The 21,501-nt window shown below is 41.8% G+C and overlaps 1 protein-coding gene across 1 annotated transcript in view; it reads right to left on the reverse strand.

Moving 5' to 3' along the window:
* The window catches only part of LOC309497868 (thyrotropin-releasing hormone-degrading ectoenzyme-like), a 75,657-nt gene extending 55,414 nt beyond the window's left edge, over nucleotides 1-20,243 (reverse strand). Inside the window, exons 1-2 of the mRNA XM_082168221.1 lie at nucleotides 20,093-20,243; nucleotides 13,679-13,792 (exon numbers count right to left, since the gene is read on the reverse strand). Coding sequence (XP_082024347.1) covers nucleotides 13,679-13,792; nucleotides 20,093-20,212 — 234 coding nt within the window. The 5' untranslated portion in view covers nucleotides 20,213-20,243. The remainder of the gene's footprint in view (nucleotides 1-13,678; nucleotides 13,793-20,092) is intronic.
* Nucleotides 20,244-21,501: the final 1,258 nt, after the last annotated feature.

Genomic DNA, 21,501 nt, shown 5'->3' on the forward strand with positions numbered 1-21,501 from the left:
TTAAACAGTATTATTTATTTGTTTGTGTTTCAATTTTAGTAAATCGTAATTTGGTTTTTTTGACATGTTTATTCAGTGATAGCATGTACAACATACAATGTGTCTTCCCGAGGGAAATAGAAATACACCTTAACAGAACATCTTCAAAGTATTGTGACATGGGTTTGGTTTAAAAAACAACAACAACAAAGACACCTCCAAAGCAAAAAAAAAAAAGATAGCGCATAAATGATAAGATACATGCATAAACATTCAAAATAATCAATAAATAGAAAAAGGGACTACAGTAGCAATAGTATAAATAAAAATAATACCAATTATAAATAATGATGTTGGTGACTTGATTAGACATAAAGTTTAACAATCAAAACCTACAGAAAGGCATATTAAAATATTTCCCGTACATAAATCTATCATCAAAAGATTCCAACCTAAAGTGGAGACTAATACATGTCATTTGGAACCGAAAAGAACATCAGAACACAAAATAACCCAGACCATTCTTTGTAAGTTGCAATGCCCACCTCCAGAAGGAGGGGCGCTACACCCCAGAGAGCCCTAATTGGCACACAAGACTATTTTTCTGACATCTAAAGGCAGGTGATCTATAAACGGAGACCATAAGTTATAAAAGTTCTGTGCATTACCCCTAAGCACAGCAGCCAGTCTCTCATGCGGCAAAACTGCAAAGACCTCTCTATACCACTGAGTCACAGAGGGGGGAGTGTCATTGATCCATCTAATAAGGATGCATTTCCTTGCCACAAGTAGTAGTTTATCTAACAGCTTGTAACCTGTTGCATCCAGTGTAAGTGTCATTGCCTGCCTCTTGGATGGAAGCCCCAGAAGGAAAAGACCAGGATCTTTTTTTCAATTTTATCCGAAGAATGGTGTTAATTTCGCAAGCAATGAAGCTCCAAAATCTAGAGATATACTTGCAGCTCCAAAAACAGTGAAAGTATGTCCCCAACTCTGTATGGCACTTAACACACAAGGCAGATATAGAATGATCAATTTTATTCATTATAACTGGCGTTACATGTAGTCTATGCAATATCTTATATTGAGTTTCTCTGAGCCGGTTACAAGTAAAAGTGGACCTCACACATTTAATGGCCTCCTGCCAGTCATCATCTATATATTCATTGCATAAGTCTTTCTCCCATTTATGAGCCATTGTATTCAAGAGTCCAGAGGCATGAGAGTATATAAAAGAATAAAACCTAGACAAAAAGTGAGCAGCATTAGTTGTGTTGAAGAGGAAACCCTCCAAATTGCTAAGAGCTGGCGAATCCAGCGCATATCTTTGCTTTGAAAAAACATAATGCCGAATTTGTAAATAACCAAAGTGGTGTTGCTTTGGGAGATCAAACTTCTGTCGCAATTGTTGGAAGGACATTAGGGAGTCATCCTGGAACAAGTCCCCTATTACACGGATTCCCTTCATGTGCCATGCTTTAAAAATAGACAAACCTAAACCCGGGACAAAGTCCTGATTCAAATAAATTGGACTCAACATAAACAATATTTCACCTTGCCCAAAGAACCTTGAGATCTGACGCCAAACTTTAACCGAATTGTAAAGTATCGGATTTTTTCTCACTATATCCACATGCTTGTAGGGGCAAGCAAACAGGCTCCAAATAGAGAATGGGGAACAAGCCCAGGTGTCTCATTTATAAAACTGTGCGTAGGAACCTTACTAAAAGTGTACGTGCGCCCGAAAGCCAAAAATGGCGTATGCAAAAAAATATTCAGACTTATAAAACCATTCGTACGCCAGAACCTGCGCAGAATTCACTTTATAAATCCCAGTCAGCGGAAGATTGTGCGCACATGCGTCTCCACCCCGAAATAACCATATATGGAGCTTACAACGCCTAGTTTTACTATGCAGATCCTCATGTACATATCATTTGCATATGATTATTCATCCACGTGATGACGTTTAACGGTACAAGACACATTACATTAATAAAAATCAAGTAGTTGCCTATCCTTGCCTTGTTTTTGAATACATAAATCAAATCAAATACATTTCAGAGAAAGTTTTTGTCAATCTTTTCCACTGGCCGAATTGTATTTTTAATTGATTTATATTTTTTATGGAAACAGAGAGGCCTTGGGCATTATTTGCACGAAACTATTTTCAAAAACATCGCATCCACAACAAATATTTCTATTGATTGAATATAAAAAATGTTGTAACTTCTCAGTAATGATTTAATGTTTAAGTGTTTAACTCCATTAGTTTGAATGGCATATTTAATCTAAATGTTTATATCAGAAGTAAAACATAGTTTAAATCATTATTTTATTTATTTAAACTGTCATTTGCGTCAGTTTCACTAAACGGCACAACGCGCTCGCTGGCGCAGACATTTAAGAAGGGATGGATATTTGCTTCAAGTGACAGGCTTGGTGAGTGAAATTATATTTGTATTATCTTTCTGTATTATGTTTAATTTTCTTTAGATTTTCTGTCTAAAAGTGACCAAAAAGACACTTAACTCCAGCTCACCATCGGTGTCGCCAAACTGCTCCGTCTCCAAAACGTTCGTATGCATGGGTCAGAGTTTGCGTGCAGGTGCGCAAATTTTCCCGTCAAGTTTGTTTTTATAAATCACAACTTATGCGTCGGAAGCGGCGTACGCCTCTTTCAGGGCCTGTTTTGTGCGTACGCAACGGTTATAAATGAGGCCCCAGGAATCTACACTAGGACACAGATTACAGTAGGACCTATACCACTCCCAGATAAGTCTGGCATGGCAAGCCCAATTATAATAAAGAATATTAGGCATAGCTAAACCACCCAGTTCTACTGGCAACTGTAAAGATTTAATCTTTTGTCTAGGCTTCCTGCCATTCCATGCAGATCTAGAAAAAGCACTTTCCAGCTCTGCAGCGACTTTCCTGCTTAACCATAAGGGCAGCATCTGAAGAGGGTACAATAATCGAGGAAGAATATTCATTTTGATTAAACTTATCCTACCAAGCAGCGAAAGAGGGAGAGCTTGCCAGCGGTTTAAATCTTTTTTAACAGTATGAATAATGGGGGCACAGTTAAGTTTCCATAATTTATTCAGGTCAGTTGACACATTAATCCCAAGGTAAACAAATCCGGATTTGGACCATTTAAAGGGGAAGTTAATCAAAGATTCTGTATTAAAATTGCCTAAAGGTAAGGCTTCCGATTTACTAAAATTTATTTTGTACCCTGAGATAAAACCGAACTCCTCAAATAAAGACAGCATTGTTGGTATAAATAATTCGGGTGATGATAAAAACAACAGAATATCATCTGCATACAGTGCTATTTTGTGCTCTACACCCATCATTGAAATACCCGTTATACCTTTATGCTGTCTGATAGCCTCCGCTAGAGGTCCCAGAGCCAGCGCGAACAAGAGCGGACTCAGTGGGCAACCCTGTAGTGCCCCTAGCAAGTGGGAAGGGATCTGACCGAAAACCATTAGTAATGACACAGGACGTAGGTGAATGGTAGATAGTTTGAATCCACTTCAGAAAATCACCATCTATACCAAATCTCCATAGAGCCTCAAACAGATACCCCCACTCCACCCTGTCAAAAGCCTTCTCTGCATCCAGAGATACAGAGATAGCCTCACAATGCTGTTGGTTTGTATATTGTATTACATTCAAGAGCCTTCTTATATTTGTAATAGAAAAACGCTTCTGAATAAAGCCAGTCTGATCAGGGTTTATAAGGTTGGAAAGAACCGTCTCAAGTCTTCTGGCCAGCAATTTAGAGAGTATCTTAGCATCAACTCCAATTAAACTAATAGGTCTATAAGAGCTACATACATCGGGTGGTTTATCCTTTTTAAGAATAAGTGAAATATTTGCTAAATTTAAAGTGGGTGGAAGCTGACCATTTTTCAATGAATCTGTAAACATTTCAGTAAGTGATCCTACTATTTCTTTTCCCATTTTTTTATAGAATTCTGGGCAAAAGCCATCTGGCCCAGGGGCCTTCCCTCCCCTCAGAGAGTTTATAGTGTCTAGAACTTCCTCTTCTGTAATTGGCTTACAAAGGTCCACTTGCTCCTCCAGTGTGAGAGAGGGGAGCTTTATGTTATCAAGAAAATGGCTCATCCTTTGCTCTACAGAATGGCATTCTGATGAATAAAGATTTTGATAAAATTCTTTCATAATTTTATTAATGTATCTGTTTTCAAATCTATTAGCCCCAGAATTATCCTTTAAAGATGAAATTAGATTGGTCTCTGCCCTCCCCCTTGCCAACCGTGCAAGAAGACAACCTGGTTTATTCCCTGATTCATAAAGTCTTTGTTTGGCAAAAAAAATGGATGATTCTGCCCTCTTAGTTAATAACAAATCTAAAGCAGAACGGGCTGCATTAAGCTGCTGGGATACGCCTCTGGAGGGTGACACTTTGAAATCTGTCTCCAAAGTCTGAATTTTTTTCTCAAGCTCTGTTATATTTTCCATTGCCTCTTTCTTTTTAGCTGAGGTATAAGATATAATTGCACCTCTCAGGTAGGCTTTTGCTGACTCCCATAAGATAGATGGACTAACTTCAGGAGATTTATTGATGTCAATAAAGTATTCCCACTGCTGTTTAAGATATTGCATAAATTTAGAACAGCTCATTAATGAAGGATTCAGTCGCCACTGTCTACTGTACGGATCTCTATACGGGGGATGAACTATTATTGTAACGGGAGAGTGGTCAGATAAAGTCCTAATTCCAATGGAGCAATCCAACGTTCTGTCCAATATCCCTTGTGATGACAAGAATAGATCTATACGTGAAAACGTTTGATGCGGCTGGGAGAAAAAAGTATAATCTTTCTCCCTATGAACAGACCTCCAAACATCAAACAATTCCAGATCCTTGCAAAATTCTAGAAGTCTAAGACATTTCCTTGGTTTGGTACCTTTTAGAGGAGACTGGTCTATTGATGGGTCTAGTACGCAGTTAAAATCCCCTCCCAGGAGTATGAGAGAGCATGAGAATGAAGAAATGTCAGCAAGTAATTTGGGAAAAAAATTTAGGCTCATATGCCGTGGGGGCGTAAATGCAGCCAATCCGCATGTTACGGCGTCCTGTCCTGATGATTCTCTGTGAACTCTGCCCCGTGCGCTCTCCTCTGAACTCTAGTGCCATGCATACTTCAGATTAGTATGGATTGTTTCTCCCTGATTATCCCCGCACCTGATCTGAATGAACTCTGGTCCCAAAGCTATATATACGCCTTGTTATCTCGGTGTCCTTTGCGAAGTATTGTCTCACTGTGATTCATGTCCGAGCGTTTTCTGGTATTCCTGTCAGACCTTGCCTTTGAACCTTGCCTGTTACTAACTTCTCTGATTGTCTGCAGCCTGCCCCGTGACCATTGACCGTCCCTGGATTCTGATTCTCGCCGCCTGCCCTGACCTTAAGCCTGTCCCCGGATTCCGTCACCAGCTGCCAGCCCTGAACCAAGCCTGTCTCTGACCCTGAGTTTCCGCCTTCTGCCCTGAGTGCCAGCCTGCACCCTTTTCAAGCTTTACTGCCTTTTGTGTTTGCATTATTATTGAAACGTTTCTGTTTGGAAAAGACTGTTCATTAAATTGTTGCACATGGATCCATCTCTCACGTCTGCTTCATCACAGAATACTTCGCCAAACGAGGATCCAGCGACAATGACCGCCCTGTCGGCTGCTTACACCGCCCAAGCCTCTCAGCTAGCCACTCATCACCACCAGCTGTCTCGACTGACCACGCTAACGGAGGAATTGATAAAAGCGGTTCAAGCCCTGCAAAAACCTACCGCGGAAACGGCTTCCGCATCAGCACCCGCTGCACCTGTCCCCTCACCGGACTCTCTATTGACCGCAAGCGCTAGCCCACGCCTCGCGTTACCCGAGAAATACGACGGAGACCCAGGTAAATGCAAGGGCTTCATCTTACAGTGCTCTCAGTATCTCGCCCAACAGACTTCTCCACATACCACAAACGCCAGCAAGATCGCATTTGTATGCTCTCTACTCACCGGGCGCGCGCTGGAGTGGATCACCGCGGTCTGGAGGAATGATGGTACCGCCTTTGCGTCATACGGAGAATTCCTGGAACGTTTTCAAGCCATCTTCGAACATACCAAGGAGGGGAAGGGAGCGGAGGATCTTCTTCTGGAGCTCGCGCAGGGACGAACTCCCGCCTCGGAGTATGCACTGAAGTTCCGTACTCTAGCAGCTCAAACCGACTGGACAGAAAATGCTCTCAAGGTGGTTTATCGTCGGGGTCTAAATCACGAATTGCAAGCCGAGCTAGCCTGTCGCGACGAGGGAAAGGATTTGGATCAGTTCGTTCTTCTCTCCATCCAAATCGACAACTTGATACGTTCTCGCCGCAGCGGCAGCCGCGCTGCGAACACTTCACGCAGCCTCTCCGCGCCTCGCGCCACGTGGGTCACGCCCACCGAAACCAACGAGCCCATGCAGATTTATACTTCGCAGCTGTCTGTGGAGGAGAGAGAACGCCGCAGGACCTTGAGATTATGCATGTATTGCGGTGGCGCCGGTCACTTCCGTCTGCACTGTCCTCAACGACCCACACTCAAGGATAAACCCTCGGTGAGTCTGAACCTTGACTGTTTAAATCCTCTATCCTGTATCTCAGTGCCATTAGAATTCACTAATAATGGAAGATCTTTTACTGCTACAGCTTTAGTTGATTCTGGGGCCGCCGGAAATTTCATGTCAAGAAATTTTGCTCTGTTGCACAAGAAAGCTCTAATTCCCTGCACTTCTTCTCTTTCTGTCGAGGCTGTCGATGGACGCCCCCTAGGCACGGGCCGCATTACTCACGTAACTCAGAAGCTTCATATGCGCACGGGGGCACTTCACTGCGAGACTATACACTTCTACGTACTCCATGCTCCTCATACTCCTGTCATCCTGGGCTTACCCTGGCTAAGAACTCACGACCCTCATCTTCAGTGGACTACAGGTCAGATAATCAGCTGGAGCGAGAACTGTTTCTCCAAGTGTCTTACGACAGTCCAACCCCTACCGGTCCAAAGTATCACTCAGCCCCGGGAGGAGCCCGTGTCATCAAACCTGCCAGTCATGTACCACGACCTTGCCGAAGCCTTCTGTAAAGTCAAAGCTACCAGGTTACCCCTGCATCGAGAGAACGACTGTGCCATCGAGCTCATTCCAGGTTCCTTGCCACCCAGAGGCCGCATCTTCCCTCTTTCTCAGCCTGAAACTGAAGCTATGCAAAAGTACATTGAAGAGGAGCTCGCTAAGGGGTTCATTCGACCTTCCACGTCTCCCGTGTCGGCTGGTTTCTTCTTCGTCAAAAAGAAGGATGGAAGTCTACGACCCTGTATCGATTACAGAACACTCAACGAGTGCACAGTCAAGTTCCGTTATCCGCTGCCCTTAGTACCCGCCGCTCTTGAGCTCCTCCGCACGGCCAACTATTACACTAAACTAGACCTACGCTCAGCCTATAACCTGGTTCGGATCCGCGAGGGAGATGAGTGGAAGACGGCATTTTCCACAAGTACTGGGCACTACGAATATCTCGTGATGCCGTTCGGTCTCTCTATCAGTCCTGCTGTTTTCCAGTCCTTTGTCAACGATGTATTCCGGGATATGCTCCACCGCTGTGTCATAGTCTACATAGATGACATCCTGATTTATTCAGACACCCTCGAAGCCCACATCCAGCACGTCCGAGCCGTTCTGCAAAGACTCATCCGGTTTCAACTTTACGCCAAGTTAGAGAAATGCGACTTCCATCAGACGTCCACAACATTTCTGGGTTATGTGATCAGTCCAGAGGGCGTGGCTATGGATGAGAGCAAAGTCAAAGCGGTGGTGAATTGGCCCCAGCCCTCTACGTTAAAGGAGTTGCAGCGCTTTCTGGGCTTCGCAAACTTTTACCGACGTTTCATCAGGGGATTCAGCTTCGTGGCAGCACCATTGACAGCCTTGGTTCGTAAGGGCACGAGACTCCTTCCCTGGAACGAAAGTGCTGCTCAGGCTTTCAACCAGCTCAAAGACAGGTTCACTACTGCTCCTATCTTGCATCACCTTAATCCTGAATTGCCCTTTGTAGTGGAAGTGGATGCCTCGAATACTGGTCTGGGAGCTGTCCTCTCTCAACGTCAGGGAGTTCCTGCTAAACTGTACCCCTGTGCCTTCTACTCCAGGAAGTTGAACTCAGCGGAGAGGAACTATGACGTCGGAGACCGCGAGTTATTGGCCATGAAGTCGGCCTTTGAGGAGTGGCGTCACTGGCTCGAGGGATCCACTCACCCATTCACTGTTTACACTGACCACAAGAACCTGGAGTACCTACGCACAGCCAAGAGACTGAACGCACGCCAAGCAAGATGGTCACTGTTCTTTTCCCGGTTCCAGTTTACTGTGACTTACAGGCCCGGGTCTAGAAATACCAAAGCTGATTCCCTGTCTCGCCAGTTTGACACCGATTTAGAAATCCATGCCCCCGAGTCTATCATCAGCCCTGACCTAGTCCTTGGTCCCGTTCAGTGGGATATCGAAACCGAACTTGCCCTGGCCAATGCCAACATGGTGATCCCGTCTGAATGCCTGCCTGGGAAAACCTACGTTTCTGAAACTCTTCGTGACAGGTTGCTAAACCATGTGCATGCCTTTCCCAGCTCCGGCCATCCTGGAATCACCGCCACCATCCAACTCTTACAGAACCGCTACTGGTGGCCCACGCTCTCCCAGGACACCAGCGAGTTTATTCAGCACTGTCAGAATTGTAATACCCAGAAATCTTCTTGTCTGTTGCCTGCGGGTCTACTCCAGCCCCTGCCCATTCCGCAGCGCCCATGGTCTCATATTGCCATAGATTTAATCACAGACCTGCCACCCTCAGAGGGTTACACCACCATTCTCACAGTGATTGATCGCTTCTCAAAAGCATGCCGTCTCATTCCGCTCACCAAAATGCCCACAGCTCTGCAGACGGCTGAACATCTGTGCAACCTTGTGTTCCGGTTTTACGGATTACCCGAGGATATTGTATCCGACAGAGGTCCCCAATTCACTTCCCGTGTCTGGTCAGCCTTCTTTGAGAAGCTTCAGGTCAACGTGAGCCTCACTTCGGGGTACCACCCCCAGGCCAACGGGCAAGTTGAACGCCTGAACCAGGAAGTCACTCGCTTTCTTCGTTCTTACTGCCACAGTCATCAGGAGGATTGGAGTCGTTACCTCATGTGGGCGGAATATGCACAAAATTCCATACACAAACACTCTACAGGTATGACCCCATTTCAGTGCATCCTGGGATTTCAGCCGCCCCTGTTTCCCTGGTCTGGGGAACCCTCCAATGTCCCTGCCGTAGATGATTGGCTGAAACACAGTGAGGAAACCTGGAATCTGGCCCATACTCACCTCCAACGTGCTGTAAGACAGTGGTTCCCAATCCTGGTCCTGGGGACCCACAGCTCTGCACATTTTGTATGTCTCCCTCATTTAACACACCTGATTCAGATCATCATCTCGTTAGGAAAGATCTCTGAACTGAACTGGGTGTGTCAGATAAAGGAGACATATAAAATGTGCAGAGCTGTGGGTCCCCAGGACCAGGATTGGGAACCACTGTTGTAAGACGCAGCAAGGAACAAGCTGACCGTCACCGTAGACCTAGTCCTGAGTACCAGCCAGGGCAATGGGTGTGGTTGTCCACACGGGACCTTCGCCTCAGACTCCCATGTAGGAAGCTCAGCCCGAAATACCTAGGACCATTCAAAATAATCAGTCGAATTACCCCTGTGTCATTCCGCCTTGCTCTGCCCAGACATATGCGCATTTCCCCTACATTCCACGTCTCTCTGCTCAAACCAGCTGCTGCTCCTACTGAAGAGAGGTGTGTGGATACTGAGGACCCTGCTCCCCAGCCCATCCTGGTGGAAGGAGAGGAGGTGTACCGCGTGCGCCATCTGCTGGACTCCAGACGTCGAGCCGGTCAACTACAGTATCTAGTAGATTGGGAGGGTTTTGGTCCAGAGGAACGTTCCTGGGTCAATGCCACTGACATTCTGGATCCATTGCTCACTCAGGAGTTCCATCGTAATCACCCCGAGAAACCTGCACCTCAGACCCCGCCGTCGTCAATTCCCTCGCGCCAGGAGGCGCTCGCAGGGGGGGGGGGGGGGGGCTCTGTTACGGCTTCCTGTCCTGATGATTCTCTGTGAACTCTGCCCCGTGCGCTCTCCTCTGAACTCTAGTGCCATGCATACTTCAGATTAGTATGGATTGTTTCTCCCTGATTATCCCCGCACCTGATCTGAATGAACTCTGGTCCCAAAGCTATATATACGCCTTGTTATCTCGGCGTCCTTTGCGAAGTATTGTCTCACTGTGATTCATGTCCGAGCGTTTTCTGGTATTCCTGTCAGACCTTGCCTTTGAACCTTGCCTGTTACTAACTTCTCTGATTGTCTGCAGCCTGCCCCGTGACCATTGACCGTCCCTGGATTCTGATTCTCGCCGCCTGCCCTGACCTTAAGCCTGTCCCCGGATTCCGTCACCAGCTGCCAGCCCTGAACCAAGCCTGTCTCTGACCCTGAGTTTCCGCCTTCTGCCCTGAGTGCCAGCCTGCACCCTTTTCAAGCTTTACTGCCTTTTGTGTTTGCATTATTATTGAAACGTTTCTGTTTGGAAAAGACTGTTCATTAAATTGTTGCACATGGATCCGTCTCTCACGTCTGCTTCATCACACCGCACATGTTCCCCATATAAAAAACCTGAGAGAAGTACGTAGCGACCTTCCTTATCTGTAATCGATTTTTCTAATTTAAAGGAAAGATTTTTATGAAGAAGAATTGCAACTCCTCTGCTATTGGACTTATAAGAGGAGAAAAAAACCTGGCCAACCCAGTTTCTACGCAGCTTCATGTGCTCTATGTCAGAGAGATGGGTTTCTTGAAGTAGCGCAATCTGACATTTCTCCTTCTGAAAAAAAGAGAGAAGTTTTTGCCTTTTGACAACATGGTTAATGCCTTTCACATTGAGGCTAATTAATTTAAGATCACTCATATACAAATGTTACCATAAGATAGATATAGTCATAAGATAGATATAAAAAACGGGTAAAAAAGAGCTCTGGGGTGTTAAAACAGCATAAAGAATTGTCAAAATAATGAACAAAACAACACACCAAACTAAACCAAAACCTCCCTGCCCCGTTATCAAAAAAGATTACAAACCTTGCATAATAAGCACATCCCTCCCCCCCAACCAAGCTTGAAAACAAAAGTGTGGAGGACGTGAAAAAAAAGCAGCCACATTACACCGAAAGACGGAGTTTAACTCTATCCCCCCCCCCCACTCCCATCACACGTAATATTACGTAACAGCAACCAAGTGACTGAAATCACTGTATGTGCCTTAAACATAACCCTTTTTTTATATATTTTTTTTTTAGGTAAATAAACATTTTACTGGAATAGGAATAAACAGCTGCGTAACAACATCACTCAACACCACACTGCTGCTGAGCAGTAAATGATAAAGTATTTAAATGCACCATTAACCTAAACTGGAGCTAGACAGTAAAGAATAAATAATAATAATTAAAGAAAATTTATAATAATAAAAAAATATATATATTTTTTTTTAGACAAATAAACATTATACTGGAATAAGAATAAACAGCTGCGTAACAACATCACTCAACACCACACTGCTGCTGAGCAGTAAATAATAAGAACGTTTTTAAATGCACCGTGAATCTAAACTGGTGTTGAACAGTAGAGAAAAATAAATAAAAAGACTTTAAGTGTACCGTGAAAACTGTCTGTCCAATCATTTACCGACTGTGGTAATGCGACGCAGCACTCATCTCAGCCAATCATGTCAACATAATATTTTAATCCAATCTGGTCAGGTACGCCTGTGCATCTTGTGCAGAATGGAAGGAGTGGTCAGACCCATTATGGTTGAAACAGAGGTTAGCAGGGTAGCGCATCACAAAACGGACACCTCTTTGAATAAGCTGACCGCAGACGTCATTGTAGCCTCTCTGACTCTAACTGACAGGTCTTGCGTGATATGAATGTCACTTCCCTCATATGAGAGACGTTTCTTCTTCTTTGCAGCAGCCAGGATTTTACTCTTGTCCGAGTAGTTGTGAAGCTTAATCAGCACAGGGCGTGCGCGGTTGGGTTTGAGCGGGCCCAGTGTTCTATGCGCCCGGTCGATTTTAATAGCGCCATGTTTTGTTTCAATCTCCAGCAGCTTGAGCAGCCAGGTTTCAAAAAACTTAACAGATTGGCGACCCTCCGCGCCCTCCTTCAGACCAATTATACGAATGTTGTCCCGCCGGCTGCGATTTTCGGCGTCTTCTGCTCTCTCCGAGAGGGACTGTACAGTTTTTTCCAACGTCGATATATTGTTGTGAAGTTCCGCCACTTCATCCTCGGTCTGGGAGACACGGCTCTCCGCCTCCGTGATACGCTTCGTGTTATCCTCTAATCGGGTTGTAATTGTGTCCAACGTCGACTCTAAACGAGCGAATTTCTCGTCCAGGAAGACGCTTAGATTATCAGTTACAGCCTGTACCAGACTGGACTGTTCAGCTAAAGAGCCACCATCTTTGTTACCCTGATTAGTAGGCGGTTGGCCTTTTGCTGTCGTGCGGCCCCTTCTAGTTTCTTGTTGAGAAGATGCGGGACCTGATCCTGACATGTTTACGAGTTGGATAATGAAGATTAAGGAAATAAACAGCCACGCAGTTTAATGTAAAAATTAGAAAATAACGCGATGGTCGCGGGGGCTCGGCGAAAACGTGCCACTTAACAAGAGCATCACGTGACTCCTCTCTATTTGTACTTTTTTAAAGAATTTATTTTTGGCTTTTTGCCACTTCTATTCAGAAATGTTAAAGAGAGGACAATAAATGATAAGACGACTAGAATTGAGCACCATGGTTCAATCTGTTGAAGAATAGTGCATTTACTGCTAATCTACAACTTCAACAATTATAAAATAATTTAATTAAATACCAGCTGAGGATAGTGACAATATATTCTGACATCTCTCTTGGACATCTTCAACGAGAACAAGCAATACTAGCTTTTTTAAAGTGATAATAATGGTCATTCTGAGTGACACTGACCAGGCAGCAGCAATCCAATTACGTTCTGACAGTTGACTGACCCAACACTGAGAAATCACTGGACAGAGCAAACCCACAGAGAGAGCAAAAACAGAGAGACTCTGTACCTGCTCAGAAATAGCCAAACAACTGATCTTTTACTTGATATGAAACAGATTAAACAAGAAGTAAACGTCCATAAAATGTGAGATTTATTGGTCTTGAGAGGCTGTTATCAAGATTTAACAGGCAATCAAACATTGAGCAATCAAAGTATCTATACCATGGAAATGCACCGCAAGAGAATTGTAGTTTTCTGCTCTGCTGAATCTTTGCACAAGAAGAAATGCTCAAGATCATGTGCATGTGAAAAGCATTTAAAATTTGCACTTATTTTAGGAGATTCAGACATCTGAATAGCATGAAAACCGTCAAAACTCTCTCTGTAAGTATGTATATTATAATCTATTGTTTCATATCACATCTTTTTTCCTTTCAAAGTTATGTATGATTCATTGAATGGTGAATATTGAATATTACAGTTCTCACATCTGAGCAACAACTCACCATGTTCCACTTGGGAAAGAGGAAATCAGTCCCGATGTACTCGAAGTAATGAGCGAATCCCTCTTTTAGCCAAACGTCCTCCCACCAAACTGGTGTGACTAGATCGCCAAACCACTAGAAGAGAAGAAATGAACCATCAATCATCAACCGAGAAACACAGGGACCATTACAAAAATCGATTTCATGTTCACTGGCAAACAATTATGACAAACTTTTGTACAAGAAAAGTGTTCATGGGTAAACTGAAACCAAACTTTATTTGGACAAAGCATCAGGAAAATATACACTCTCCTCTTCATCCAATATCAGCAAAAGCATATTTCATCTGGTGGCAAACACGTTTTATTAGAAAAGTCCAATACCGCAGAAAAATAACTCTCTTCCTTCAGAAGTAGAAGTACAAACAAACACTTCTAATAAACATTTGCACTCTGGTTCAACAGAAAAGTTGTTCACAAATGGCTTCACAGAACATTGAGAACCCGGCAGAGCTTTTGAACTATGATTAATAGCGGCCTAAACAATCAATTACCTACAGTTACACAATTAAAAACACATTTTTCTGTTTCACAGCATTCATACCTGGGCGCTCCGCCAAGGACACTGTAAATGAACAGAAGAGAGAAAAATAAGGATTCGATTATGAAACGTCCCATCTGGAAGGTAGAACCTATTCAAATGATCCCTGCCATTGTGTGCAGATGACAGTGTGCAAAACAGGGCTATTGACTGGAAAAGATGCAACATTGCAGTTGTGAATGAGCTGGATATTTTCCACAGGCTCTGAGGCTCAAGCAGATGTGCTACTGAACGCCGGATCTCATTGTTGCAGCAAACAAACCTCTGGAAGTCTGGCCTTTTTCATCTGAACATGACATGTTCTCAAAGGCTCTCCAAGCGCCTGACGTTCATCTGTGACTCAGACACATGGACTGATAGAAGAGCCGCAGCGCGGAGAGAAACAGCTGTTATCCTGCTCTCAACTCTCTCCTAATCATACATCAAGTAGCTTCCCAAAGGTCTAGTGACTTTTTTCTGCCCTCTTCTAATTTGTCAGATGTTCTGATGACACTGAACCAGGACAGTGAGTCACATCACGTCATTTATTGTGTGACAGAAGCTGCAGAGCAAATGGATTGGTACAGTGAAACCTTGAGGAACAACACAGATAGCTCAACAACTCTAGTATGTCAATGAACAGTACGAGAGAGACCCTCGCTCAATTACGCCTTCAACAATGTCTGTGAGAAGAAAGCTGAAACAGAGGGATTCTGCAGCCCTCCTGCTTCATTAACAGATACGCTGACGGGATTCATGCAGGGAAGAGTTCACTCTGTACCTCTATACTGCAGCATATACTGTACATTTGAGGCAGGAGAAAACCTTCAACGGCATAATAAAAAAACAAAAAAACCTTAAGACATGAAACACACCAAAGCAGCTGAGAATCACTCTGAAGAATCATACTGACATGAAGCCTTCAGCTAACTTTTACTTGCAGTAAAAGCCTGAATATTTGAGCTTAAATGTCCTTCATTGACATTTAACAAGTAGGTTCAGACAAGGTGTCTGCTGGATCAAGTTTGTGACTGCAGGGCAAAGGTCATTGCTTTCTCGACTGGAAAACCACTAGAAAGTAGTCCTGAAGCTGTAATGTAGTACAAATTCGAATGTTAGATACTAGAATCAAAACTGCATCTACTATACAAGTATCATGGTCAAAAATCCCTTAAAAATAGAAAGTATAGCTTACTTCAAGATTGTTTTATTAAATTTAAGTAAAATCCTTGTATATTTTGCAAGTATACTTTATGTAGTAATTACACTAATATCAATGTTCTTGTCAGTGAATTATTTCAATAATTTTTTTTTACACATTTAATTAATAGCAATTCATATATTACTTGACCTATTAATTAGATGGACTCTTTATTCGTTTCTGATGCAGTAATCATTAATAAATGGTTTAGTTCTTCTTGAGTCATACATTAAGACATGATTATCTGTGCATTAGTTAAGCATGAATTAATGCATAGTGCATTCATATTGTAAAGTGTTACCATCATCCTTTTAAAATCACACTCTATTGGAAATGATCCATTAACATTCTTCAACTTTCTCATGCTCTTTACCTTTACCAAATCATTCACTTTTGAGGTTCAGTTTCAGTGAGGATGTGTGCTTAGAAAGCAGCTGCCTGTGTAGACAGTAGACAACAAGGTAGCTCACTAGATTTCGAAACCATCATCACACTGTTTATCCTCTTCAAATTTGAATCTCAGTAAACCTGAACTAGAACTGGAAATTGCTTCAAATCACAATAAGAGAATTTTGATTTGAGTGACAAAATGTATTTATTTGTCAGAATTCAGAGTGAGAGTGTGAAATCTCCTATTTCATGTGTTTACGGATGCTGTCTTTTATAAATGAGCAGAGAATAAAACACCAGCCAACAGACGTGAGTCAGATTCATCTCCACTGACAGCCATTTATCCTCATATTTAATGTTTAACTCATATTTAATGTCTAAATGTGTTTTTAAAAGATGTATGTGACGTACAGTATGAGAACTGAAGCCTCACTCTCCAAACATATTCATATCCAAAACATATTCATATCCAGAGAGCAGAATGTCACCTTTCCAATTTGTGGGAAAATAAGAAAACTCAACATCAGCTGCATCGGCCTCTATTAGGCTTGTTTTATTGGCTGAATAACTGCATATGAAGGACTGTGGCAGCTTCATTTAATTCTGAGAGGCTGAAATGAGATAAGAAATTAACAGTGATTGAGCGTCTGTGACATATAAACCCCATCGCTGGCAGCGGCAAATCTATTAACAATCCGCTGCTACAGTATATGGCATTAAAATGAGGCCAGGAGAGTCCACAGGATAAACCTATACAATAGAAAACAGCGTCTATCATCTACTAATCAATTCTCTTCTGGCAGTCCGCGAGAGCGACGAGATACAGATGCAATTTTTCAGAAGCCGGCACTTTGTTCGTGTTATTAGTACTTGCTCAGACAGACTTTTTAATGTATGACAGAATATGTGCTGGATGAGGACTGATACTTTCAAAATAAAGGAGCCAATCAATATGTCAGATAAGCACAAGCCCCACCCACTCTGACGCTCTGAGCTCAGTCAAAGTAATTTACAGTGGAAAATAATTAGCAGTGTGCTATTTAACTCTGTAGGAAAATGATGGGCATGAGACTGAAGCAGAGAAAAATGGCATCTTAATTAAAAAACATAAAGATGAGCAGAAGCTCCAGAGAGCTGCGACACAAAAGGGTGAAACAGCCTGAGGTGAATTCAATACGCGTGACGGCTAATCTCTGTCTTTTACTCTCTGTGTCTCTCCTCCTTTCTCTTATTTATAAGTAAGCACACTTACTCACATATGCACACGCTTGTGTGTTTAAAGCTTAAATTTGGACTGACTACATGCTTTCCGTGTTAAATCTGACATCTTAAGTTAGCATCAACACACTGGCACGACAGTTCATAACTATTTTATGTTTTGACAAATAGTTTAATTCGTATGAATTCATACAATCCCATTTGTAAATTTTTTGGTATGATGACGGTTTCAGCTTTACAGCGTGTTGTACGCATAGATAAATGTGAATTCAGTGGGAATGCCTACTGCAAGACATTGGACATACTTCAGTTTTCTACCTGTAAACATCATCACTAGACAACATTATAGTTCCAGCCTCCAACAGCTGCTTCTTTTCAATTATTCTTGATCGTAAAACAGGGCTTTATGTGCAGAGAACATCCTGATCTGGGTTACTCTCATGAATTCCAGCTCTAAAACTATCAAATATGCACATTATTGCTGTTTCTGAAATAATATCATGATTTCATGCTCCCTGTGAGAGTGTTTTACTGTACAAGGTTCAGACTGAGTTCAGACAGAGCTGAATTATCTGTGCAGAAATGAGAGATGAGGGGATTGTTTTCTTTTATTTCCTTCTCCCTGAAAAGAAAACAAAAAAGAAAAAACAAACAAAAAGAAAAGAAAAGAAAAGAAAAGAAAAGAGGAAAGAACTGCAGACATGCTGTATCATCTTTGAGCTAGACCACAATGCAGAGCTGCGATTCAGCAGTATATGAGGAAGACTATTCAAGAGATGAATCCAGAACAATACTGAGAATGCAGAACATCTCCAACACGCTCATCAATAATCCGCCATAACAAAAGGCACTAAAATCCAAGGTTCTCAGCAACATAAGAGCTGCAAACAAAGGCTGGTGAAAAATGAGCACATGCAATGAATAATTCCAACGTTTCCTTTACAATTCATGCCGATGATGCATTTGTGGACTTAAAGTCCCTTACTGAACATTATTTCAATGCCAAAAGAAAAAAAAAATCACTTTTAACCCAGACTGCTTGTTTAATCTGCATCTAATAGTCTGCAATGATGCAAAGGCACGAAAAATAGGTTATTTAACACAAGAAAGGCTTGTGCATGCGCGAAACACTCTAGAGAGACAGAGAGAAAAAACAGAAAGAAAGAGGGATGGAGAAAGGAAATCTTTACTTTCACAATCCCAATGGAGGTGATGCGTAAAGCTCTTTTTATAAGAGCTGTGCATCAAATTCTCCAGATGTCCAATTACATCTGCTGCTGTTCTGCCCTTTAACTCAACAACTGACCATCTTCACACTCTCTGTTACTCTCTGACTTTGCCTTTCTTTCTCTGTCTTCTGTAAGTAGATCAATGCCTTATTTTTTTTTCTATTTTTTTTTCTTTTCTGTAGCCTAAATATAAGAGACATCACTTATAGGCTATTCAATTATGCTAATCCTTTTCAGTTACACGTCCTGATTAAAATACAATTACTTGCCGTACATGTAGAATTTTAAACCTAAATCTAATGACAAACAAGAAATATTTAATAAAATTAATAAATCAATCATAATTATAGTGCGTCATTTATCTGAGGCACTCAGTCTGTTCGATGCGCATGCGCGCGCTCGCGCTCGTTTAGTTAAGTCTGCGAAGATTGACGGAGATTCGCTTGCTGTCAGGAGTCAGGACAAGTCTTAATGCAAAATGCAAATACTCATGTGAATTTATAACATTTACAAACAAGGATATAAACATTAAATGTAAGTTATGCGCTCACTGCGTTGGGGAAAACATGTCTCACGCATTAAACATGACAGATATCTCTGCCAGAGCACCTGACAGGGCGAGCGAACTACGCTAGGCTAATACGCTTACGAGTTTCTTTATGCGCTTAATATATTAATCATTCTCATGTTTTTGGCAGCTTGGGTCGAGAACTTTTCCCGCAGCAGCTCACTATTTGTGAGCTATTTTTAGGTGCATTTCATAGAAAGTTGCTACCTTTAACGTTACAAGTAAATGAACTGAGCTGAGGTTTTTAGTGCTCATTGACCAGACCCGGTTAATCCATCCTTAATTAAATTCGTTTTCGATCAATTTCCATTATTGTTATCTCATTAACTGAATTCCTGCTGGAACAGTTGCTCATGAGACACCTCAAACTACCTTTATTAAACCTCTATTTAATAAATAACAAACATTATTGTTAAACACATTAGCACAATAAATTCAAGCATCTTTCGTTGAAAGAGAAACTTATTGCAAATAAATAAATAAATAAAAGAATGACAAATAATTCATACAAATAAATTATAGTCCTAACAATGAAATATATAATCAAATATACATTGCAAGTAGTTTAGAGAGTTTTGAGGCATTCCTTCTTTCAGCTAATTTAAGGATTTAAAAAAAAAAATGCCACAAAACTTGGATAAACTACATTTGTGTAAATTAAACTTACCTATAATTAAGCAAATATTAAACTTCTTTGAGGCGTGATTGAAGTTGTGCATAGAGATGCAGCACTTTAAAGTCACCATGAAATCAAAATTGCCATATCTTAGGCTATATTTTATGGAATAGTGCAGTGTTTATTATAAATGATTTATCCTTGTGCATCATCATAATTATTATTATTTTTAATTCAAGGGCCCTTGTAATCTTTAATCAAAATAACTTTCTCTCCCTCTTGCAGTGACATCTCTTCTCTGATGATGTGCTTACCTATGTTTTCTTGTCCGAGAAGTCTTTCTACTCGGACATAATGTCACAATAGGGAACTTCATGCCGACTTTAACAGTCATGAAATGAACAACACATCATGTCAGAAAAGTGACGCTGACAGATCAGGTGATATGATTGGACTAAATTAGTCCATTGTGATTTATTATTAACACATCTGATATAGTATCAGTGAAAGAGCAGACAGTGAATCAGCTGTTTTAAACATCAGCCCGTATATAAATCTGTTTCGTCTTCTTCCATCAAGGTGAAGCTTAACTTTGACCGTAAAACAATGTGAAACCACAGGAAGTGTGTTTTACCTGATGGCAGATCTCGTGCACCACCACCATGGTGAGCTCCATCTGATAGGAGAAGGAGGAGACGTCAGGATCCAACAAGATCTTCTGCTCCACAAACACACTCAGGCCCCAGTTCTCCATGGCTGCATACGGATGCTTCGGCACCGCCAGGAGATCTGCACACAGTGATGAAGATCCAAGTTAATACAAGTTAACAAGTAAGTGTTTTGAAATAAAAAAAAAACAAGTTAACAAAAAACTGTTGTGTGTACCCACACTGCAAAGTAGCTCAAACAGCAGCTGGGTCATTCAACTGAACTGTAAATAATGACACCTTACAAACCGTTATTATTTACAGTATAAATGGATCATAACAAATCCAGTAATGGTTATTTGTTATTTAGTGTACATACATTTGTGTTCTTGAATCTAATAAATGTACTAAATACTACACTATTCCATTATATTTTGTTCTTAAATGACTAATCCTGTTGTATACTAACAATTATAAAAAAATGGATATTTGATAATATTTGCTTCTTGGCTTTCAGCAAAAAGGGTAACTCTCGCCCAAAATGCAACCTAGGGTCTTTTTGTTAATCTACCTGAGGTGAACTTTCGTTTAAAAGCATAATTAGAATGGAAACGGCACTTTTAAGATTGACCGTATTTTCGTTTTCGGTCAAATTGCCTTTTGAATGGGAGTGCTAGGGGCACTTCTATGATAGCATCAAAAATTGCTATTTTTAAAACACTAAGGAGGCTCGACACAACATGATACTTTGCTCTAGATATCACCAGGGGCTCTACACATGAACTCGAGCACTGAGAACATTGTTTGTGTACACAGAGTTTACTAAAAAGAAAGATTTTGAACAACACTGTAGCTGTGTCCGCCGGCATTTTGACAGTCAAAAATAGTCGATCTCCGTATGCAACGTAACAGGGAGGAGAGTAAAGATCATGGAAAGCTCCTAAAGCTTAGTTCCATATGCAACATGACATCATGACTTTGCGTAAACATACGCAAAGTCACTTTGTGTGTGACTGTGACTGTCACTTTCAAGTCAAGTGGCGTGTTATCTATACGCATTTTGAGCTATCCGCGTGTATGTCCACGCCGAAACGAACCGTCATCTTCCGTGTGTATGTCTACGCCGTTAAAGGGTAACTAAACCCTAAACCAACTTTTTTTAGTTAATGATCTGTAAGAATGGGGCTTTATTAGTGCTGTTCATTGATTCAAGTAATTTTTTTTACATTTGTGTTTAAAGTGTTCTAATTTTACAAAATATGGTGTAAAAACGTCTGAGTGCTGCCCTCTTCAGGTTGAACAGTGGCTACTGCAGTTGAATTTTCCTATTGGAAGTTGTGGTGGCCGGTGATGTCAGAGGGTACCAGCTAACCACGCCCTTGCCTGCAGAGAGATA

This window comes from Leuciscus leuciscus (assembly GCF_965113295.1).
Source record: "Leuciscus leuciscus genome assembly, chromosome: 4".
NCBI lineage: Eukaryota > Metazoa > Chordata > Actinopteri > Cypriniformes > Leuciscidae > Leuciscus > Leuciscus leuciscus.